At 50.9% G+C, this 24,503-nt stretch overlaps 1 protein-coding gene across 3 annotated transcripts in view; it reads right to left on the bottom strand.

Annotated features, from left to right (window-relative positions):
- SPRYD3 (SPRY domain containing 3) overlaps positions 1-21,566 on the bottom strand; it is a 42,401-nt gene extending 20,835 nt beyond the window's left edge. Inside the window, exons 1-6 of one of the 3 annotated variants that reach the window (XM_075915913.2) lie at positions 21,459-21,566; positions 16,244-16,390; positions 14,855-14,930; positions 13,712-13,836; positions 12,428-12,563; positions 11,231-11,419 (exon numbers count right to left, since the gene is read on the bottom strand). In XM_075915913.2, the coding sequence (XP_075772028.1) occupies positions 11,231-11,419; positions 12,428-12,563; positions 13,712-13,836; positions 14,855-14,930; positions 16,244-16,371 (654 nt within the window). In that variant the 5' untranslated portion in view covers positions 16,372-16,390; positions 21,459-21,566. Of the gene's footprint in view, positions 1-11,230; positions 11,420-12,427; positions 12,564-13,711; positions 13,837-14,854; positions 14,931-16,243; positions 16,391-20,115; positions 20,256-20,611; positions 20,668-21,458 lie in introns of those variants that run through there. The other 2 variants (XM_075915910.2, XM_075915909.2) reach the window with 2 other exon arrangements.
- Between the last annotated feature and the right edge of the window lie 2,937 nt (positions 21,567-24,503).

Below are 24,503 nucleotides of genomic sequence, written 5' to 3'. Positions count from 1 at the left end.
CTATTGTGGCAGCCTCTTAGAGGGGCCGCAGTCTCAGAATCCTGCACACCTGTGTACTGGAAACCAGGCCTTTGGATCAGCAGTTCGGACATACACAAAAATCACTTGCCCATGCCACCCAGCATGGAGACTAGTCCTCACCTGTGCTTCAGTTTCCCTATTACATGACAGACACCAACTCTCCTTTATAAAGAGCTGAAAAATCAAGTCTGTAAGCACTTAACATCCAGGTCCCAGCTCTAAAGCATTTGCACACCTCACAATACTTAGTGTATTTACCTGTCCATCCTATTGTGAGGCATTACATGGGGAAAGCAAGGCAGAAGTTAAGAAGGAATTCTGCTGTCAAAAGTCCAAATGGCAGCTGGATGCTAACTCACCCTGAAAAAATCAGTGTTCCCCCTAAATGCCTTGCCCCAGGTGACAGTGCAGAATTGAACCTGGGTGTCTCAGGTGCCAGGATAACACCTTACAGTCTAAAGTTTCAGAAGTGTAGCCCTGTTAGCCTGTAATAGAAAAAAAAACGTAACACACAATGAATAGCCCTGAAGCACCTTAGAGACTAACAAAAAATGTAGATGGTGTTATGAGCTTTCATGGGCACAACCCACATTTTTAAACTCTAGGCTTCCTCCTAGAAGGGACAGTCTCCCTTTGAAAACCTGAGCCAAAATCTTCATCACTGTCAGCAGCATAGAATGCGCAGCCCCACCTTTGAGAACTATTTGGTCCTTTAAGTTGCATAATTTGCCATGTTATAACTTATCTTCCAGAACCCACAAACCATTCCTGGAGTGTGTTCAAAATTACTCCCCGTGAAACAGTAATAAAAGCACAGGCTACATTTCAAGAGATTCTGAAGATGTTAATAGTTATCACCGTGTTCTAACTGTGGCGTTTCCAGATCATGGCTGCGAACATACACTTCCAATGAGCAAACGGGACCTGTGACAGCCATGGATGGGCAAGCTCAAAATCCACAGCTATGACAATCATCCTGGCAGACCTGTTGAATTTACAGTAGCCCCTATTCTCAGCTTTCCTTCCCTAGCAGCATTAGGACACTGGGTGGGAGCACTAATTGAGCCACATCTGTGTCCAGTTCGCAGGCTCATCTTCACATTCTAATTAAGCACCTTGGTCTTCTGCACTGCTCAGCCAGCATGAGAATCCTGAGCACAGTTTTGAGGTTCACGTTTTAAAAGAGGATTAAATATTGGAGAAAGTGCAAAAAAGAGCCACTAAAGTGAACTAATAGCTGGAAAAAATGCCTAACGGGCAGTCAAAGTGTTCAAGTGGTTTGGGTTATCACAGAATACTAGAACTGGAAGGGACCTTGAGAGGTCATCAAGTCCAGTCCCCTACCCTCACGGCAGTACCAAACAGTCTAGACCATCCCTGATAGACATCTGTCCAACCTGCTCTTAAGTATCTCCAGTGATGGAGATTCTATAACTTCCCCAGGCAATTTATTCCAGTGTTTAACCACCCTGACAGACAGGAAGTGTTTCCTAATGTCCAACATAAGCCTCCCTTGCTGCAGTTTTAAGCCCATTGCTTCTTGTCATCAGAGACCAAGAAGAACAATGTTTCTCTCATCCTTGTAATACCCTTTTAGGTACTTGAAAACTGCTATGTGCCCCCATCTTCTATTTTCTAAACCAAACAAGCCCAATTATTTCAGTCTTCCTTCATAAGACATGTTTTCTAGACCTTTAATCATTTTTGTTGCTCTTCTCTGGACCTTCTCCTATTTCTCTACATCTTTCTTGAAAAGTGGTGCCCAGAACTGGACACAATACTCCAGTTGAGACTTAATCAGCGCAGAGTAGAGCAAAAGAATGACTTCTCATCTCTTGCTCACAACACTCCTCTTAATGCATCCCAGAATCATGCTTATTTTTTTGCAACAGTGTCACTCTGTTGACTCATGTTTAACTTGTGGTCCCCTATGACCCTTAAATCCCTTTCAGTAGTATTCTTTCCTAGACAATCACTTCCTGTTCTGAATGTGTGAAACTGATTGTTCCTTCCTAAGTGGAGCACTTTGCATTTATCTTTATTAAACTTCAACCTAGTTACCTCAGACCCTTTCTCCAGTTTGTCCAGATCATTTTGAATTATGACCCTGTCCTCCAAAGCACTTGCAACCCCTCCCAGCATGATACCATCTTCAAGCTTGATAATCATACTCTCTATGCCATCATCTAAATCACTGATGAAGATATTGAACAGAACCGGTCCCAAAACAGACCCCTGTGGAACCCCACTTGTTATGTCCTTTCAGCAGGATTGTGAACCGTTAATAACTACTCTCTGAAAATGGTTATCCAGCCAGTTATGCACTCACCTTATAGTAGCCCCACCTAGGTTGTATTTCCCTAGTTCATTGATAAGGTCATGAGAGACTGTGTCAAATGCCTTATTAAATTCTAGGTATACCACATACACCCCTTCTCCCTTATCCACGAGACTTGCTATCCTATCAAAGAAAGCTATAAGATTGGTTTGACATGATTTGTTCTTTATAAATCCATGCTGGCTGTTCCCTATCACCTTATTATCTTCCAGATGTTTGAAGATGAATTCTTTAATTACATGTTCCATTATCTTCCCTGGCCCAGAAGTTAAACTGACTGGTCTGTAGTTTCCTGGATTGTTCTTATTTCCCATTTTATAGATGGGCACTGTATTTGCCCTTTTCCCAGTCTTCTGGAATCTCTCCTTACTTCCAGGATTTTTCAAAGACGATAGCTAAAGGCTCAGATATCCCTTCTATCAGCTCCTTGAATATTCTAGGATGCATTTCATCGGGCCCTGGTGACTTGTAGACATCTAACGTCTCTAAGTAATTTTTAACTTGTTCCTTTTTTATTTTAAACTTATAAACCTACCCCCTCCCACTAGCATTCACTATGTTAGGCATCCTGTCACCACCAAACTTCTTGATGAAAACTGAACCAAAGATGTCATTAAGCACCTCTGCCATGTCCAGGTTTCTTGTGATTGTTTCTCCCTCTTCACTGAGCAATGGGCCTACCCTGTCCTTGGTCTTTCTCTTGCTTCTAATATATTTGTAGAACACCTTCTTATTACTGTTTATGTCTTTAGCAAGATTTATTGAAAAGGAGAGGAAACCTGATGGGGGAACAACGCTCGGAAGAGGAGTGACTACATGCACTCCTACCCGAAGCCATTCAGAGCACCGCTTCTCGCCCTCCTGCAGCTTGGGGACAGTTGCTGGTGGCTTCAGCTAATGGATCAGGTGCAAATCTCAGCTCAGCCCTAGTCAGTGATGCCTTCCAGGCAATGAGGTACCTGTACTGCCCTTGGGAGCCAGGGCTAGTTCCAGGCATGCTAGATGGACACCTAACACCCCTCTGATCTATCATAAGGGCAGCTGAATGACCCGGCCCCAGCTGCACTGCAAACTCACCGCCAATTCACCGCCCACCATCACTCATGGCGTCTCCCTTCAAGCCCCTGCCCACTGAATAGGCACAAATAAGATTTTCCTTTGGAGGTCAGAGCCTGCAGACACTCACTACTTGGCATAGCATTTGCTATAGCCAGCTAGTTCCACAAAGGCAACATGTACTCGCAGCAGCAAGCACTATAAAAAAAAGGATCAGATCCAGTATTCCAACCCTTCCAAAAATTGAGTCAAGTACAAAAAGTCATGAGGTTAACTTAAAAATAATCATAAGGTTAAAAAAAATCCAACATTTCAACTCTTTGTATTTGCTTTCCAGTTTCTGAACATTAGGGGGTCACGTTTTCTAGTTTCTCTGCATAGCCAAGAGGATTAGCACCTTCCAGTAATTACAAAAAAGCAAGCTGAAATTCTGTCACATGACTCCAGAAAATGGCGCTTTAAGGAATACAGAGACACCACATAGCAAGAAACTCATGAAGAGAAATCACAACAGCTGACACCACAGATCCTTGGCTATTTCTTGTCCATGCCCACAACTTTTCTAGCTCTCCTGGCTTCTGCCACCCCGATTTCAGGCAGGCAATTAATTTGGCAAACTCTTCCTGGTTGTTAAATAAAAGACAGGCTGAATGCCAGCAGACGTGTGGCACCCTGGCCTCACCCCAATACCATACAAGTTTGCTCCAGCCCAGAGAGTGCTTGGATTCAAGTGCACTGGACCTAATCCCCCAAGACAGGAGCGTGAGACCATCTCAAATGCTTTGCTGATGTCCCTCCAGCATGCTCTCTGCTGCCTCCAATGCCAGCCAATGAAAATAAAACACCTTCGAGTTTGTCTGGCACAGTACATCCTCCATACGTTGCTGCCGTCTATTATTCATTGTCATCTCAGCCCCTTGGTTGCAGAGAAATTCTCACAATTCAGTCTGTTCTTTCACTAGAGTCTGAGGCTAAAAATCCCTAGATGTGCCACAGAGAGGTTTATATCTCTGCCTGCACAGCAGTGGAAGGGCCCACCCACTAGAGAGAGGTAGTGTAGCCTAGTGAACAAAGCCCTGACTATTCTGGGTGCTATTCCCAGCTCTGTCACAGTCCTGGGTCAGGCCTTGTTGCCACTGTGCCTCATATACCCCATCCATAAAATGGAGATAATGCTACTGATGCCCTTTGTAAAAGCATGTTGAAACCAACTAAAGCACAGTATGAGTGGTATCATCATAGATGGGCTGGTCTTCCGGAGCATAAGGGGATGGGCGCAGCTAGCCAGCCTACAGCCTCAAACAGCTAGAAGCCAAAGTAATTAGTCAGCCGCCAGAATTTTGAGTCAGGCACCTAGAGGAGAGGGAGAAGGGGCTATGTTCACCCCCATGACACACAAGTAGACTGTGGAACTCATTGCCACTGGATGTTGTTGAGGCCAAGATCAAAGCCAGATTAAAAGTGAGGGGAGCATTTATCTGGCTTACAGGGATATCACATTAAAACAGCACATACCAAACAAAGTGTTGGAAGAGAGACAGAACTTCTCACTTTGGCTCAGCCGGTCTCATGGATGAGACCTATTCACACTGCAAGCAATGAAAAGGAAGCAAACAGAGGAACCTTGGGTGAGAAAGCCCAAGAGGAGCCTTTATGAACATTCTGCTGTCAGGGAGGGGAATCTCTCTTCCTGCTGCTTAAAGCCATGCATGCTCACTCCACCACCACCCATTCCTACAGGGACCCTCCCCACTCTTCCCAGCAAGGACCAGGGTTAGTTAGGTGCTCCAGGCACTAGTGGGGCAGAGTAGGCAAGAGAAAGGGGTCAGATCAGGCCTGAATTATACCAAGGACAGAGGAAAAGGCTCCTTCACACTCCTAGAGTGGCTGTGTAATAACATGACTGCCAGGCCCCCTTCCCTCCTAGAACACACTACTTCATCCTCCTTTCCTGCAGTCTGCCTGAGCCACCAACATGGTCTTAAGGAGAGAGAATCCACAGGGAGCAGCATGGCCTAGCTCTGGAAAGAGGACACCTGGCTTCTATCCCTGGCTTTACCATCAATGTGCTCCATGACTTCAGATAAGCATCTGTGGCTTGCCCAAGCAAAGAGTTTAGAGGTGTCCATCTTGAGCTAAAACTGAAAGAGGAGAAAGCAGAGTCTTTTGGCACATGCTATAGTCTAGGCTGCCCCACACCGCTCCAGCTTTCAGTCCCAGGCCTTGTTTACACGCAGACAGACAAACAGGCTACAGTGCTTTAATGGTCCTGGTCTTGTTAAAGCAGCACGAGTCCCTGGTGGGAATGCATCCATGCCAGTATAAAGGGCATTTTGCCAGTACAGTTTATTCTTGTAGGGAAAAGGAAAAAGTTATATTGGTCCAAAGCACTCTTACACCAGCGTATATCTATGCCCATGCTAGGGGTTCTGAATTACTCCAACCATCAAGTACACCAAGGCAAAACATCTAGTCATTTCCTCTACTGCCCTTCAGTCTGTTGTTTAATCTGCAAGCTCTGACAGGCAGGGATCATCTCCCACTGTGTAAGGCCCAGAGCAATGCGGCCCTCTCTCCGCGGGGCCCAAAGATGCTACCCTAATGCAGATAACAGAAGTTCCCAAACATGAGGATGCTGGGAGCCAGACCACAAGCCACTTTTGAACAATGCCAGAATCACAGCTGCTGGGGACTAACGGCAGCTCTACACTGAGCTCAGCAATCAGGGGCCTCTCTCTGGGACAGATACCCATGCTCCACCTTCTGTTTCAGAGGCATGAAGAATGGCTGCAACTTGGCTAAGGTCATCCACTGACCCAGGACTCCCAGCTCCTAATCTTGGCTTTAAGAGCTTGCTCATGCCAGACTTCCTTGCCATTCCCCACTGGGGACAGTGAGCCAGGCAACTTTGTTCAAGCCTAAGTCATCTCAGTGAGACAGAGCATGATACCAACCTGGCATGCAGGGCTATGGCTTCGTTGGCATGCCACAGCCTGCTCAGTCAGCACAGCTCCCTGGGAAGAACCCAATACCAACTTGACAAGGGAGCCCCACTCTCTCTCTGTCAACAGCACAGGGGGCCCCAAAAAGTTCACATGACATTCACATCTGAGACCCCAGAGGCCTTCTTCCCCCCTCCCAGGCTCTCCACTGGCCACTAAGGGTCTCTTCTCTCCCTGCCATGGGCGCTATGGCCAAGGGCCATGGTGGGGGGAAGGGCGAGGGGCAGGGGAGCTCTTATCCTGTCTGGTGGTAGGCAAGATGGCAGAACCCCAGCCCCACTGCCCACTCCCTGGGTGGTATGGCTCCTCCAGTAGCTATTCTCAGTATTGTGTCCTTCATCTCTGTGCCCCTCCTTTTCCATGTTATGGGAAACAGTCCCACTCCCAGCACTTCCTGTTTTCTGACCTTGCTTTAAGTTAGGAGAAGAGGAAACTGCTTGCCAAATTTGGTGGTCCTAGGTCTTACCATTTAGGAAGAGTTCTTGAACAAATGGACATGTAGACAGATGGACTCAGAGACACACAAATCTCTAAAATTATATATAAAGAAACACTCCAGACTCTTAAAATGCTATTGATTTGAGGATCTCTTTACAGACATTAAGCCTCCACACAAGAATCAGGAAGTTTTAGAGAGGGGAAACTGAGGCACAAGGCAGCATTGTGACAAGGCTATGGTCATGTGCTGCATCAGTAGCAGAGCTAGAAGAATCCAGGAGTTCCAGCTCCCAGGATGGTAACCACAGCTACCTCACCCGGCAGCTTTGGAGATGGGCGAGTTCAGCCCCATGGGAATCCCTCTGCCCCAGACGATAACAGTGGCTTCTGCTGGGGCTGATGCAAACCCAAGGAGTAAAGATGGGGTGCCACCCCACACAGGAGCCAGCTGTACTGTGAAAGAATGCAAGAGCTTATTTATAAACCTCCTAATTCAGCGTTCACGACACACCCTGCCAACCCTCCTGCACCAATTAGCACCGTACATTGTTTGAACGTTTGTGGTGGGGCGGCTATGCTGGCCGGTATTTACACATGGCAAGAGAGAAGCGGGGGGAGGCGGAGGAGAGACAAACCAAAGAGACTTGCCCAGGCAGGCACAACCCCACGCAGCTGTTCCAGGGAGACGACGAAAAACACTCGCTCTGTCTAAAGGTCAGCGAGGGCCTAGGAATGTCTCTCTGGCCCTGCCTCAAAATTCAGCTTCACAGATGTTGTCTGCACTGAAATGTCAGATGAGAATTGGGGGGGGAGGGGGTGGTTAATAAAGGTTGAGATGGAAAAGGAAGCAGCCCAAGACGTCAGATTCCTCCCTGCCGCGACGCCTTGATCAAATGGCCCAGCCCGGCTGCATCCGGTTCATGCGAGCGGCCGTTGTGTGTGCCACGACATGGAGCTTGCCTTTGCAGCTGCAATCCTTTAACAGCTGGAGAAGGTTTGGGCCCCAAATTTGTTTTTGAAAAAGGGTAGAAATGCTCCGAAAGCTTCAGCTGGGAAGAGGCGGCAGCAATGGCTAGTTCTAGCTTCCAGCCCCACTGACACCACGACTTTGGGTGAGTCACGTCCAACCACTCTGTGCCTCGGTTTCCCCATCCGTGAACAAAGGTTTGCCTTTATCTTTCTCTATCAGAGGGCTTTGGGATCTCCTGAGGAAAGAGGAGATGCAAGTACAATGGCTAAAAGGGAGCCCAGGGATCTTCTGAGGGACATTTCACCCCATAACCAAAAAGCAATGAACCCTTGTCCTCCACCCGATGCCTTCCAGGCTGGCCAGGCTAGCAAGGAGGCGGTATGCTTGTCACTGCGAAGAGCCCTCTCATGAGCGAAAAATGGGCATCAGGTGCTGTTTTGTGCATTGTTACAGTGCCAGGCACTCCAATCCCCCACTGTGATGTCGGCAGGTATTACTGACCTTCGTTTCCAAAGCAGGAAACAGGCCATGAGAACAGAGCCTTGCCCATGGTCAGACAGTGAATTAGTGGTAGAAATAGAGAAGACAGTCTCCTAGTTTAACCACACTTCTCTCACTGCATGGGACAGCATGTCGGAGCTGTCTGAACACGAGGGACTCAGGCATCTTGGAATCTGGTGTAACAGCAGCCAAATGCTTGCTCTACCTCATTTGAAGAGCAGTGAGCATCCAGACAGTGACAAAGAAGTTGTGAGGTTCAGGTGCCCACCTTCACAGTCAGCAGTTTCCCTTCTCCGCCTCCTGACTGCAGCAGGATGCTGGGAACAAGGTGAAGCACTAGGCCCTACAACTACCACCAGCCTTGCCTCCAGGTTCGCCTGTGCTGCCAGGTGACGAACCGCCCCCTGCCAGGAGCAGGCAGGGCAGACACCCCTACTTGCCAAAGGCTGGGAGGGAAGCAAAGCAGTGGCCAATATGTGGGGACGAGAGTGCTAAGCAAGAAAGGAGCCAGGCTGTAGGCTGGGCTTGTGGGACCATGGCCCAAAAGCTATGCAACAACCCAGCCATGCAAAGGGGTCATCAGGTAGCAGCCTGGCATTTGCCTCCAGGCTGTAAAGAACTTGCTCCGCACCCTCCCCCAACCAGGGCAAAATCCACCCAATATCGATAGGGATCATGCTCCAGGTAACCACACCAGCAGGGGACAGAAATGGCACAGCAGCTTTCCAAGCTATAGACCAGCAGAAGTGCTGAGCTCTGGGAAGGGCCCAAAACCTGGGCCATTGCCCCCTCTCCAGACCAGCATCCCCAGCAAGGATGGGAACACATGGTCCTGGATTACTCGGCTGGCTGCAGCAGCAAGCAAACCACCAGTGGGACTCTATTAGCAGTGCTGTTCTCAGGAGCAGGCAGAAGCAGCCTATAGTGCGGATGTGACAGGGAGAGAGGGATGCAATTACTGACTCTTCATCAATCCCATTTCATTGCAGCAGCCCCGATAACAGACGGGCATCCCAAGGCCACATTCAAATACTTCAATGGGCCATACTCACACACAGCCAGCAGGCTCACTAGCTTCACAGCCCTCTTAATGACAGACCACAGCTTTGCATCAGGCTGGAGCTGCAGAGAGAGGTTTTGTCCTTCTAAGGGAGGGGCAGAGGAAAGGGAGTGAGGAGTCCTGGGTTCTATCCCCAGCTCCAGGAGGGAGCCCAGCTCCATAGGGAAAGGCAGGAATTGAGTGCCAGGATTCCTGGGTTTTATATAGCCCTAGAGATCACAGTTTGGCAATTTCCCTATCTGTACAAGTAGACTAAACGCTTATCCACAGGTCTCCACATGTGGTGCAAAGAGGGCATGTGAGCAAGTGCAAAGCCCTGTGCTTCTCAGCCACCCTGGGCTGGAAGCACCTTGTGCATTGGAATTAATGCTTTTGGGACCAGGACATGTCTTCGGAATTGATCTTGTCCCAGGGCTGAGAAAGATAGAAATCAGATCCCAGTTAGACAGAGAGTTAATAATCTCTGGGGCAAAATGCAGCCCCTCGTCCTCAAAGACCTCAAGGCCTTCATCGCTGGGCCATGTGGGACCAGGCAAATGCCAGGGCTGAAATGCAGCAGAGCCCAAACCAGGGACTTCTGGGCTCCCAAGTAAACACAGATCTCATACAACTAGTCCCAGATTTTCAGCTCCTGCTGCTTTCCAGGGCCGGGCGGGAAGGAGGCACTGAAAGAGACCTTGGCAGAGACAACAAGGCTCTTCCCTCTCACTGGGCGTTGATCACCACCAAGGCACGTATGAGATCACACATCGCTGCTAGGGGTGCCCAAGAAGCTAAGCCAAGCAGGGTTTTCAAAGGCGCTGCTTGGAACAATTCCACTTCTTTGATGGATTTCTGGGGTCAGGAGCAAATCCCCAGCACTACCCCACCTCAAGCTTGGCTAAAAATAAATCGGCATCTGGATGTTTGTGAAATTAATAGAGTCAGCAATCCAAAAGATCACACAAGCCCGCACGTTCTTGGGTAATGCTAATTCTACTGAGCAATTAGCCAGCACTTTCCACCCATGGATCCTGAAGCACTGTGCACAGGCGGGTCGTGGGGCAGCATCACTGGCCCTGGAACAGACATGGAAAAACTGAGGCACCAGAAACAGAGCCCAAGGTTCCAGACTCCCAGTCCAGAGCCACATTTGCTAGACCATGCTGCATCCCTGGGTAGCAAAGAGGGAGAAGATGCCAGTTTGCTCTCATTGAATCCTGGGGCTCTTCTCCTTGCTTTATCTACCTGTTGGCTCTTGCCTTAGACTAAGCTCATCAGATCTTCGGGGCAGTAAGGGTCTGTCCTAGGTTTGCCCAATGCTAGCTTCTGGGCAGCCATTTATGCTATCGCAGTACAAACGGCTGCTGCCACTGTAGCTTACAAACCAGAGAAGGAAAATCTTTAAAGCCTTATTCCTAGACCCAACCTGCACCCTGCCTTCCAGAGACTCTCAGTCCAGGCCCTTTGAAGTAAGAAAGTGTCCCCGCTTGACACCACAGCGCACAGTAACCCCAGTAAGAACCCAGCACAAGCGCAGAGCCGCCACCCCCTCCAGCACAGACCACTCAACACCCGCTGCAGAAAGAAGTCATCCCCAAAGGGTCCCTGAGCATGTGCCAGCTAGGGCTATGGTCAAGTCCTGTACAGCATGAGCTCCACAGATCCCTACCCCTGATCCCACAGGATTCTGGGCTCCGTCGCTGCAGCACAGGCTAAGATGCTGGCTGGAATCCAGAGGAGCAGGGGAGTGGCAGGAAGTGAGTTAGCTCAGCTCTAAGGAAGGACCATGACCAGGAAATGCCCAGGCTGAAGGCAGATGTTGGCTCTCTGCAGGGGTCACCCAGGGCAATCAGCTCGCTCACCGTGCCGCAGACCTTCACGTCGTGGAGCCGGCCCCACTCATCCTCGTAGCTGTCCACCATCATGACACTGTCATCATCCTCAGTGCCCAGCTCGGCATGGAGATGGAGCCGGACCTCTTCTCCCAGCGAATGCATCCCCACGGCAGGGAAGAGCCCATCTGGGGACTGTGGCATTATGGTGGAGCCCACCTGTGGGATACAGCCAGTCAGACCCTCCAGGAGTGGAGTCACAGCATGACAGGTCCTTGGTATCTCAGCACAGCCTGCCAGCAGTGGCAGAGTCAGACATGGGAGCTGAACCCCAGCCTCTGCTCTCTGGCACATGGGGGTCCCTAGGGATTGCAACTGAGTCATGTCAATGGAGGAAGCCTACTCGGACCTAAAGGATCTAGCCCCTGGAAGAGCTCACACATTCTCCCCAGCCTCATCTTTGCAGAGTCTGCCCTGAAGCTGTGACTATGGGAGAGTTCAACCAGTTACTTGGTTTTTGACAGATCCATTCCCCCCACAAGCTGAGGACCACAAGCTAAATATAAGTCAACATGTGACACTATCGCAAAAAAACCTAACATCATTCTGGGAAGCATTAACAGGAGTGCTGCGAGCAAGACAGGAGAAGTCATTCTTCTGCTCCACTCTGCGCTGGCCTCAGCTGGAGTACTGTGTCCTGTTCTGGGCACCACATTTCAGGAAAGATATAGATAAACTGGAGATGGTCCAGAGAAGAGCAATAAAATGTTTAAAGCTCTAGAAAATATGGCCTATGAGGGAAGACTAAAAGAACTGGGTTTGTTTAGTTTGGAAGACAGAAGGGACATAATCACAGCTTTCAAGTACCTAAAAGAGTGTTATAAGGAGAAAGGAAAAAAATCTTCTCCTTCACCTCTGAGGACAGGACAAGAAGCAATGGGCTTAAATTGCCACAAGGTTGGACATTAGAAAAAACTTCCTGTCAAGGTGGGTACGCACTGGAATCAATTGCCTATGGAGGTTGTGGAAGCTCCATCACTGGAGATATATGAGCAGATTAGACAGACACCTGTCAGGGATGGTCTAGATCGTGCTTGGTCCTGCCATAAGTGCAGGGGACTGGACTTTCTGACCACTTGAGCTCTCTTCCAGTTCTCGGATTCTAGGATTCTGTGCATTCTATGAAACCCAGTAGGTTCTGCAACAGTTTTAACAAGCAGCGCTCACCCTCTTTCCATTCTTGGTGAAGAAAATCTGGGCTGTCTGGACCTCAAAAGAAACCGGCTCGATCCCGCAGCCAATCCGATCCCCTGAGCTGCACTTCGTCCCAAACTGTCGCCCCTTTGCTCTGCCATTGTAGAGCCTGTAGGTGCAAAGAGCAAGGAGTGACCAGCCCTGATGTGAGACTGGCTTGGCACAAAGGGCAAAATGAACACGTGGCAAGAGAGGAGCATTTTACATCTATCGACCCTGGGCCTCTGCAGTGACACACAGCACCGTCGGGGGAGTAACCCTCCCATTTGCATAGGATCCCAAGTAGCACCAGCTAACCTCAGTGCAGTTAGCCTGGCTGCTGCAGGAGATGGTCTGGACGCATGGCAGACTGGCCGCCAGCTGAGTCAGACTGGCATCTGTCCATCCTCAGCACCTGTCTGGGACCTGTCAGCAGGCCTCTGAGCACCCCACTGATGGGGAACCAAAGCACAGAGCAGCCATGTGACTTGCCCAATATCAGCCAGGAAGTCTGAGACTTGAGCCAGGCCTCCCAAGGAGGAGTCAGGCCTCCTAACCCTTAGGCCCATCCTTCCTCTCTGTGATGAGGAAGCAGATGGTGCAGCTCAGTGGAAGGCCCAGCAGGGTGTTGATGCCTGCTTAAGAAATAGGGCTGACAGCACCCAACATGCCATGGCAGTGGCAGCTTGGCACATTTTCAGAAGATTTGCATAGTCCTTTGGACCAGAGATATGGAACATGCATCCACAGCACAAAGGGAGATGTCTCCATGCTGAGCAATACACAGAGCAATCTACTGGTGTTTCCCCACTAACCCTCGGACTGCCAGAAGCTGGGATTGGGCAACAGGGGATGTCACTTGATAAAGTGCGCTGTTCTGTTCATTCCCTTTGAAACATCTGATACTGGCCATTGCTGGGCTAGCTGGACTGTTGGTCTGACCCAGTATGGCTGTTCTTTTGTTCTTGTTATGACTGTCAGCTCAGGGCTTTTACTGCTCATCAAATAAATTCCTTTGTTCACCACACACACACACACACACCCACACACCCCCCATCTGCCCTACATTAAAACCACAGCCTCTCTGAAAGCTACCAGCCCCTTGTACAGCAGGTCTCAGCCAAAGCAGTCTATGACCCCCTCTGCCATCCCTCCAGAGCCCTTTTCACTCAGCTGCTCAGGAAATGACACAGGAGACAAGCACACGCCAACATGCTCCCCAGCCATGCTCCCTCACAACACTCCGCTAATCTGGTGACTGGGTAGCACCCAACTCACTTGCCATCATCGGCATGGTAGGCCACGGAATCAGGAAGCCACCCTGGCTGATGGTCCAGGCTGTAATACTGCGGCACAAGGCCCACAGCGATGGTCCCCCGCACCCCACTGTCCACAATCGACACCTGCAAGTAGGTATAAGAACAATTCCTTTCCATTCCACCAGCAGCACTTCTGGCCAGAAGCACGCTCTCAGTTCCTCACCGGAGCACCAGCACATGCTAATGCAATGGCTTGGGTGATCAGCCAGGGCACAGCAATGCTGCACAACAGAAAGTTGGCTGTAGCTTCAGGAGCAGGGGTGCAAGAGAGTTTAGATCCTCCATGCTCAAGTAAGGGAGATGGACAAAGAACAATGGCAGAGGCTAGGCATGAGCTCTGAGAATGGCTTATCAAAAAGAAAACAGAAATCACTTGATCAATCTGTCTAAGCATCTTCCCAGGAAAAACACACCAGGGACCAAAGGTCCTTTCATCTAGCAAAGAAAGGCAAAACAAGAACCCATGGCTGGAAGGTAAAGCCAGACAGGTCCCAACTGACATAGGACACCAATTTGTAACAGTGAGGGTTGTTAACCACTTGCACAAATCACCAGCAGAAGCGGTGGCTTCTCTATCTCTTTAGGCAGGGGTGGGAAACCTTTTTCTGATTGCAGGCCACTGTCCCACAGAAAAAACAGTCAGGGGCTGCACACAAGTGATAAACAAAGAAAACCCACTCCTCACCAGAGTGGGCTCCCCAATGCTGGGGGAAGCCCCGAGCCAGGCAAGCCAGAAGCTGCACCCAGCCCCCGGGCCTTAGGTTCCCCACCCGTGTCTTGAGGATTCAGACCCAGATGGGAAGGCTCTCTGGAAGGGCTGCTTTACTCAGGCAAGTTACTGGGCTCCTTACAGGGGTAACTGGGAGGAAATTCTCTGGCCTGTTATACAGGAGGCCCCTTCCAGTCTTAACATCCAGGAATCTCAGCTCAGAAATTCCTGGCAGAACACATGGCAAAGGGCTCAGAGCCCAGAGGCGCAGCATGCTAGGCTAGCAAAAGAAGATAAGAGAAGGTGTCATCAGGAGAGACAGACAAACTCATGAAGGCTCTTTAGAGAACATTAGACCCAGGGAATTCACCCAGCCCCAGCAGGTTAAATTACCTCAAAGTAGTTGTTGTCTTTGGTCAGCGGGCGAGGCGCGACGTAGCAGCCAACTTCCCCAGAATTCCCATGGTAACTACAGAAGAGCAATCAGAGGCCCCATTACTTAGACATCATGGTCTGGGCTAGGCACTTTACATGACAAGGGATAGCAAGGAGTGGGGGACTTGTGGCTGGGCAGCTAGCCCAGCAAAGGTGACCGTCATGTTCACTTGCTGGCTGAGCTAGCGAATAGAACAATCACTGCCAAATTCAATCACCAAGTGCCCCAGGCGCAGGGGACAATGGCCTGGAGTTTCTAAAGTGACTGACAATTTTGGGTGCCCCACTTGAGATGCCTTGGAAGTGCCCAATTCTCAGACAGCCTCTGAAAGGCAGGTCCTTGGGATCTCAAGTGGGGCCCCACAAAATGATACATTACTTTGGAACTGTAGGCTCAAGGGCTCAGAAAGCAAATTGGATGGCTTTGCTTCCCAACCTGTGGTCCTAGTCCAGCCAGCAAGGCTGCTGGTCCTCGCAGCAAGTCCCTCTTTCCCCACCTCTCCTACTTGCGGGATTTGTAGCTCAGTCCAACCTGCCACCTGCCAGGCTTTGGAAACACCACACCTGCAAATAGTATGCTGCACTTCTAGAGCACTTCAAAGCCTGCTCCAGACACTTACGCCTTATGGCGAGGTAGGTCAGTAGAGCTGGAAAGGGGATTGCCTCAGGTAGATGCCAAGAACAGAACCACAAAAGCATCCATCTCCTCTATGGAAGCGTTGTCCCTTGGGACATTCAACATTATAAAGCACAGGACAATATACGTTATGTACAGCCACAGCCTAACCAGCAACCCTGGATGAAGGAGGGGGTGGAGACAATGAACCGATGTGTCTTTTCAAGCTCCGACCTTGTCTCAACTCACTGACATAACCCCAGGGTGCTGCACTACTCACTGATGACATTCAGGTTGCAGTGCCCATCCAACCCGTCTAGAGCAGAGAAAGAATCAATCTGAGCTCTAAAGCACTTCAGAGAGTTCACCAATTTCACTTTATGCTGCAGTCCCTAGTTGCAGAGGCAGAACAAGACAATACCAGGCCACAAATAGGGATGTCGAACAGGTAATCCGTTACCATCACCCTTACTGAGTGATGTTTACCAGTAACTGGTTAAGCAGCACCACAGGCCGCAAGCCAGCAGCCCTGTGGGGCTGGAGGCTGCTCTAGCCAGGCCAGATGCCCCACCTGCGCATCCCGCTTTATTGGTTAACCAGTTAAATGTAAATTTTAACCGGTTAACTGATTTAAAAGGATTTTACATCCCTAGCCATAATGGACCCCTTCCCTGTGCCAGGATGCTCCTTGCTCTATGTTCACTTTCCAGTTTGCCTGTTCAACCAGTTACCTAAGTGTGTCCCCGTCGACAAGAATGTGTTTGAATCTCTCCTGATAGCGGACTGCTCGCACCTCACGGATCTCTCGGATCCTCCTCCTCCAGTTCAGGAACCGGTAGTGCAGATTCAAGTCATCCATTATAGCTGTGAGAGTCACCCTATTGAAAGGAAAAGGGTAAGAAGTCAGCTACATAGCACATACAGCAGCTGGAATAAGACCCTAGAGTCTCTTTGCACCTGAAAAGCCAAGACAACCACAAGGCATTAGCTAGATATCAGAGGAGCCTGGAAAAACCAGACTTCTCAAACCACTGACAGACAGAAACAGCATGTACTGTATTTCCTACATTGATCCTCCTACATCCAATGCCTGGAAAACCGCTGTTTGAACTGCAATGTTATTCTTTGGGCCTGGGAGTCAGACAGGCAGTGCAAGACTTCCTAAGTATTATCCTGTTCTATGGGTAAACTGAGGCACAGAGCAAGGCAGTGACTTGCCCAATGATACACAAGTCAGCAACAGAGACAGGGAGAAAATCCAAGAGCTCTGCCTCCCAGATCCTGCTGCAACCTCTAAGCTCCCACTCCCATCCGGAGGGAAGGACCCAGGAACTTTGACTCCCAATCCTAGGCTTCCTTGATTACTACCCATTAAGACAGAAACTGACAAAGAGATAAGATGACAGACTATACCCGGAGGCAAGATAGCATCCAGAGAGTCAGTAATACCATTTCCCAAGCTAACGCAGGGTGGCTGGGAGTCACACAGCACGTGCAGTGTGGCAAGTCTCAAAGTGTAGGAAAGAGGCAAGAGACAAAGGCTAACTAACAGGACATACCACACTAATACCAATCCTGGTACCTTCCCTTGCAACAAACCCCGTTGCCAGCTTTGTCCACATATTCATTCTGCTGATACCATTATTGGACCTAACCAAGTGAGTTATAAGATCAAGAACACATATTCCTGCGCATCCAGAAATATAATCTACGCTATCATGTGCCGAAAGTGTCCGTCTGCTATGTACATTGGACAAACATCTCAGACACTTCGCCAAAGGATTAATGCCCACAAAACAGATATCAGACAAGATCACAAAGAGAAAACAGTTTCTTGCCACTTTAACCAGAAAGGACACTCTCTAAATGACTTAGCCACCTGCATTCTGCTACAAAGACCTTTTACATCTGCACTTGAAAGGGAATCCTCTGAACTGTCATTCATGTTAAAATTCGACACTTACCAACAAGGACTTAACAAGTCTTTGAACTTTCTCACCCATTACCAAGACAGTTTCCCCAATTATCACCTGTAATACCATTAACTCACAAACATCCCACTCTCCCTACTTTTAATATCAGCAATTCACAGACACTTACCTTCCTTCCTCCCCCTTCCCACCCCCCCCCCCCCGCATCCCCCTTCTGTTCTGCAATGTGATTTGTCCTTTTCATATTTGTTCATTTTTTTTAAATTGTATCCTTTGGTATATATGGTTGTGACTACTTTCTTCCACTATTTGATCTGAGGAAGTGGGTCTGGCCCACGAAAGCTCATCATCTAATAAACCATCTTGTTAGTCTTTAAAGTGCTACATTGTCCTGCATTTTGCTTCAACTACCCCAGACTAACACGGCTACATTTCTATCGCTAACTAACAGGGATTCTGCTCCAGGGATATGAAGGTCTAGTCGACTATCCTATAAGCAAACTTATCAGATAGTGACTAGTTGACTATCTCCCTCCCTCACTGCCTCTATCAGATAGAGGCAGCAAGGGAGGGGGAGAAAGTGGTTATTTCAAAGCAGCAGTGCTGCTTGAAGCCTGGGGCCAGACCCCTGGCTCCACGCAGTGCTGCTGCTTTGAAAAGCTGCATGCAGCCCGACCAGGTGCCACCTGGCACTTTCACCTTTGAAGTGTAGCATAGCCCTAGGGCTGTTGCTATACTTGAAGGCAGAGGCCCCCTATTGACTAACCAAATAGTCAATGCAAAATGCATCTACTATCTGATGAGTCAATTACCCAATATTTAACATCCTTAGTCTGCTCCCAGACCAGAGATGACAACTGACTTTCTGCTTTGCTGGAATGGCACTATATTACTATTATTTGTATTCTTGTAGCACTTTGGATGCTCACTCATGGACCAGGACCCCCATTGTACTAGGTGCTGTACAAAAGACAATCACCTGCCCCAGAGAGCTTACAATCTAAGCAAAGGGCAAGAAATCACACATGGCTACAGACAGATGGGAGCCCGAAGAAACAATATCAATCAACACATTGGGCAACATTTTGGCAAACCCTTGCTAAGCTTTGTACAGGCGCCATGGCAAAGCAGAGCTTTTAGGAGGACAATGAAGTAGCTTGGGAATGTTTACAGGGAGCACCTCTGAAGCAGAATGGGACAAAGCATAGAGGCACTTGTTTGAAAATGCAGAAAAGATGACAGAGGCTGGCATCATGGACTGATGTCTACACTCCAGAACCTATGCCAACCCAACTTCATGAGCATGGCCATGCTAGCATAGCAGCATATTCCACCAGGAGAAGAAATTCTATCAGCATAGAAACCCCATCCCGCAGACAACCTTTGCTATGCTGGTACAAGTTAGAAGTGGAGACCAGGCCTTCGCTTGCAAACTGACAGAGCAGTGCCTCTGTTGCTGCTTAGCACTTACCCAAGAAGCAGCAGCATTGACAGGATATTGGTCAGTTTCATGACTACTGTTTAGAATAGTACTCATTAAACTGATCAGCCTCATGTCAGTTTCATTCTGCCTGCTGTGGAGGAGGGGGGGGGGAATCACTAACAGCAGCAGGAGATACTGGAGCTGTTTTTCCTGGAAAGTAGCACTGGAGAGGAGAAGAGAAGGAAATAGCCTCCATGCACAAGTCAAAACCCTATGTTTGGCAGCGGGGTAAAGCGCTTTCTCTTTTCCCCTGGAGTCAGAAGGGAGCCAAATGGGACACAGATGAGCACAGCTGTACTTTACAGGTGCCTCTGCTACTTTAATCTCCAGTATTGCTTGGTCAAACCTACACAACATTAATATGTACAACAAAGGGCCATTTGCAGTCATTCAGGATAACATTTTCAAAAGATACCAGTGGTTTCAGGAGCCTCAACTGGAGTGCCATATCTTGGTCCTGATTTTTAGGGATTTTCAGCATTTGTATCTACAACCAAAGTCAGCAGGATCTGGGTTTTTTTTTTTCAACACCTCTGAACACCAGGGCCACAAAACCAAATGAAGGTACCCCAAATCACTGCCCCCCTTTGGAAACACTGCTTTTCAAAACCTAAGCTGTACCCATCTGAAACACAACTTTTGCTTTGGGCTGGAAAGCACCCATCAGGCTTCTGGTGCTACATGAAGCATTATTAATATCAATGTAGTAGCGCCTACAATCAATGCTTCAAAGACAGGTGCTTACAATCAAGGACGGATAAAATATGTTACTTGGCTATTTTATGGGGGGATCTGGCCTCTTCCAAGGGCTTGGAAGTGACGGGGCCTATGAAAGCATGAGCAGCAGTGAAGGAAATGCAAACATAAAGCTATAACTAAGGGCCTTCTGAGTCCTGATGTCAAAAATGTCCCCATTCCCTCAGCTCTTGCCTAGTCCCCAGCCTCTCCCTATCCCAACCATCTCTCCTCCCTTGATTTCTGGACCACTACCTGACACCCACAGAGCTTAGGGGACTGAGGCAGGCTTCCCAAGAAGGACATCTGTGGCTACAGCCAGCCCTACTGCTACCAGGTACCCGCTGCCATCTGCCCATCTACAACTGGATACCAACTCACAAAGGACCTGCCACATTCACTTCCCCTCAACCAAGAAAACATAGGCATCACCCCATACCACCCTAGAACATACCTCAACAAGTCCTTATCCCTTCTCCTAAGCCACCCTGTGCATCCATCCAATCCTAATGGGCAACCCCTCCCTTTGACTTACTCGGACGGACCCCCCTTACCCTCGGAGACACTTGCGTTCACCCCACAACTAGTCAGTCCTTTCCTCACCCACCACGGGTATCTCCCTTACCTTAGATCCAAGGCCTTACCCCCTTCGCCAATCCCACACCCCACCTCCCCTGGCAGCTCCCTCCTTCTAATCCCTTCCCCTATCTTCATCCTTATCGTCCTCCACCACCCCACCTACCCTAAGTTTGGCCCCCCAGATATCCCCTCCCTCTGCCCTTATACCCCTAGGCAGGTGAGGTGGAGGAGTATCTCCCCTGCTTTCACCCCAGGTATCACTTCCCCTCAACCTGCCAAGAGCCTAGGGCCCCTTTCCGCCATGCCTGTCCTTCTACTTCCCACTCCCCCAGCAATCCCCCTGGTATCCCTCCCTCCCCGATCAAGGGTACCTTTCTTCCACTCTTATCCTGCTCCTCAACCTCAACTACCCTAAGAATACCCTCAGCTACCCTCTCCCGATCACCCCCTGCCCTGAGTATCCCCCCAGGAATCCCCTCCTGTTACCCCTAGGCCTGCCCCTACTCCTCCTCCCCCCGCCCCGAGTACCCCCCAGCCACCCCTCCCCATCATCCCCAGCCCCGCCCCTACTCCTCCTCCCCCCGCCCCGAGTACCCCCGAGCCACCCCCTCCCCGTCATCCCCACCCCCTGCCCCGCCCCTACTCCTCCTCCCCCCGCCCCGAGTACCCCCCAGCCACCCCTCCCCGTCATCCCCAGCCCCGCCCCTACTCCTCCTCCCCCCGCCCCGAGTACCCCCCCGCCACCCCTCCCCCTCCCCGCCCCCACTCCTCCTCCCCCCGCCCCATCCCCAGCCCCCCCTCCCCGCCCCCCCCCACTCCTCCTCCCCCCGCCCCGAGTACCCCCCAGCCACCCCCTCCCCGTCATCCCCAGCCCCCACTCCTCCTCCCCCCGCCCCGAGTACCCCCCCGCCACCCCTCCCCGTCATCCCCAGCCCCGCCCCTACTCCTCCTCCCCCCGCCCCGAGTACCCCCCCGCCACCCCTCCCCGTCATCCCCAGCCCCGCCCCTACTCCTCCTCCTCCTCCCCCCGCCCCGAGTACCCCCCCGCCACCCCTCCCCGTCATCCCCAGCCCCGCCCCTACTCCTCCTCCTCCTCCCCCCGCCCCGAGTACCCCCCCGCCACCCCTCCCCGTCATCCCCAGCCCCGCCCCTACTCCTCCTCCTCCTCCCCCCGCCCCGAGTACCCCCCCCCCCCCCCCGCCCCACCCCCCCCATTACCCAGCCAGGCCCGTCCTCTCCCTCCATGGGCCGCTCCCGCGCTTGTCTCCCAACCGGCTCCGCCGCCACCTCACATCCGGGTACCCACCCACCCACCGGCCGGCTCTCGCTCTCCCGCCTCCCCCTGCGCCCCGACAGCCAGTTCAGCCAATCCGCGAGTGCTGCACTTTGACGGACAGTGAGACACACCAATCGAAGACTTGGGCGGGAGCACGAGAAGATCATGTGACTCGTGCGGCTCCGGAGCCGCGCTGCGGGTGACGACGCGTAGCTCGGGCGCGCGGTTATGACGTAAAAGCAGGGTGGGGCTAAATGCGGTCCTGGGCTGCCGGCAGCCTGGCGGAGAGGAAAGAGCGCGTGGAGCCGGGAGCTGAGCCCCGCTGCGTGGGGTGCCGGGGGGGGCTGAGCCCCGCTGCGTGGGGGGCCGGGGGTGGCTGAACCCCCCCGCTGCGTGGGGGGCCGGGGGGGGGGGGGGGGTGGCTGAACCCCCCCGCTGCGTGGGGGGCCGGGGGGGGTGGCTGAACCCCCCGCTGCGTGGGGTGCCGGGGGGGGGGGGCTGAACCCCCCGCTGCGTGGGGTGCCGGGGGGGTGGCTGAACCCCCTGCTGTGTGGGGTGCCGGGGGGGGCTGAACCCCCCGCTGCGTGGGGTGCCGGGGGGGTGGCTGAGCCCCGCTGCGTGGGGGGCCGGGGGGGGCTGAACCCCCCCGCTGCGTGGGGGGCCGGGGGGGGCTGAGCCCCGCTGCGTGGGGGGCCGGGGGGGGCTGAACCCCCCGCTGCGTGGGGGGCCGGGGGGGGCTGAACCCCCTGCTGTGTGGGGTGCCGGGGGGGGCTGAACCCCCCGCTGCGTGGGGTGCCGGGCGAGGGCTGCAGTGTCACACCCTACCCTGCTTGCTGGCAGGGCATCACCGGAGGGGGGGTGGGGTGTCTGTTTTAGGATCCATCCTGTTCAATGTCTTCATCAGCGATTTGGCTCGACTCGCATCTGACAAGTGGGTCTTTGCCCACAGAAGCTTATGCTCCAATACATCTGTTAGTCTATGAGGTGCCACAGGACTCCTCCAGACTAACACGGCTACCCCTGATACTTGACAGAGAGAGCGTGTTTCTTAAGTTTGCTGATGACACCAAGCTGGGAGGGGTTGCAACTGCTTTGGCGGACAGGGTCATAATACAAAATGATCTGGACAAACTGGAGAAATGATCTGAGGTAACTAGGATGAAGTTTAATAAGGACAAATGCAAAGTACTCCACTTAGGAAGGAACAATCCATTTCACACATACAGAAGGGGAAGCGACTGTCTAGGAAGGAGTACGGCAGAAAGGAATCTAGGGGTCATAGTGGACCACAAACTAAATACGAGTCAACAGTTTGACACTATTGCAAAAAAAGCAAACATGATTCTGGGATGTATTAACGAGTGTTGTGAGCAAGAGACGCGAAGTCATTCTGCTCTACTCTGTACTGATTAGGTCTCAACTGGAGTATTGTGTCCAGTTCTGGGCACTACATTTCAAGAAAGATGTGGAGAATTGGGGAAGGTCCAAAGAAGAGCAACAAAAATGATTAAAGGTCTAGAAAACATGAGCTGTGAGGGAAGACTAAAGGAATTGGGCTAGTTTAGTTTTAAGAAGAGAAGACTAAGGGGGGGGGCATGATAGAGTTTTCAGGTATCTCTAAAAGGGTGTCACAGGAGGGGGGGGGGAATTTGTTCTTTGCTTCTTGTCCTATCATCAGAGGCCGTGGGCCTAAACTGCAGCAAGGGAGGTTTAGGTTTGACATTAGGAAAAACTTCCTAACTGTCAGGGTGGTTAAACACTGGAATACATTGTCTAAGTAAGGAGATTGTGTGGAATCTCTCACTGGAGATATTTAAGAGCAGGTTAAACAGATATCTATCAGGGATGATCTAGATGGTGCTTGGTCCTGCCATGGGGGCAAGGACTGGACTTGATGGTCTCTTGAAGTCCCTTCCAGTTCTTGTGTTCTATGATTGACCCTGGCTTTCATCTGCAGAAAACCTGTTACCGTGGCCCAAATGGGCTGTGGCATTATGAGAGGACTTAGGGCAGGTCTCACTCAAGAACCCGTCCTAGAAAGCAGCATCTCCTCTTCAGTAGTGACTGCAGGATAGCAGCTCAGTGGGAAGCCTGCTGCTGCCAGTGGGTGCCTGTGAGACTGTTCACACCCTAAGTTGTGTCAAGCTGCACTGAAATTCCAATGGCCCCTGCAGGTGGGATGTTTCATTCTGCCCAGCCCTCCTGCTCACTCAGTGTGACAGCTCAGAGCTCCTGGCTTTCTGCAGCTCAGTCTCCCTGCAGGTTTCTAAGCAAGGGAGTCAGGGAAAGGTTCCCCCCTCTGCCATGGCTTATGGTCTGAGGCTGGGAAAAGTGCCCAAGGGACACCCCCCACAGGTTCCTGGCAGCTTGCAAACTATGGGCACTGTGACCAGCCTGCTCCTCCCTGCTCTCCTCTTACAGCTGAGCCAGACTCAGAAGAATGAGACGGTTTGGGCCCCTCCTCTCTTCTCCTTTGCCCCCTTGACACCCAGGTCAGAGGGTTTAGAGTGGTCTCTGGCCAGACTCTATGAAACCCTGCCTGAGCCAGGCTGAAAATGACTTGAATCACTTTGCTGACTTCCCCTTGAACACCCAGGCTACGTCTACACTGGCATCCTTTTCCGGAAATGCTTAAAACGGAACAGTTTTCCGTTATAAGTATTTCCGGAAAAAGCGCGTCTACATTAGCAGGATGCTTTTCCGGAAAAATACTTTTGCCAGAAAAGCATCCGTGCCAATGTAGACACGCTTTTCCGCAAAAAAGCCCCGATCGTCATTTTTTGCAATCAGGGCTTTTTTGCGGAAAAGAAATCTGTGCTGTCTACACTGGCCCTTTTCCGGAAAAGGACTTTTGCCCAAACGGGAGCAGCATAGTTTTTCCGGAAAAGCACTGATGATTTTACAGTAGATCGTCAGTGCTTTTCTGGAAATTCAAGGGGCCAGTGCAGACAGCTGGCAAGTTATTCCAGAAAAGCGGCTGATTTTCC

This window comes from Pelodiscus sinensis, chromosome 31 (genome assembly GCF_052426305.1).
Source record: "Pelodiscus sinensis isolate ZL-2025 chromosome 31, ASM5242630v1, whole genome shotgun sequence".
Lineage (NCBI taxonomy): Eukaryota > Metazoa > Chordata > Testudines > Trionychidae > Pelodiscus > Pelodiscus sinensis.
Note: the sequence above shows the minus strand (reverse complement) of the source record. Positions and strands in the feature narration are given on the sequence as shown.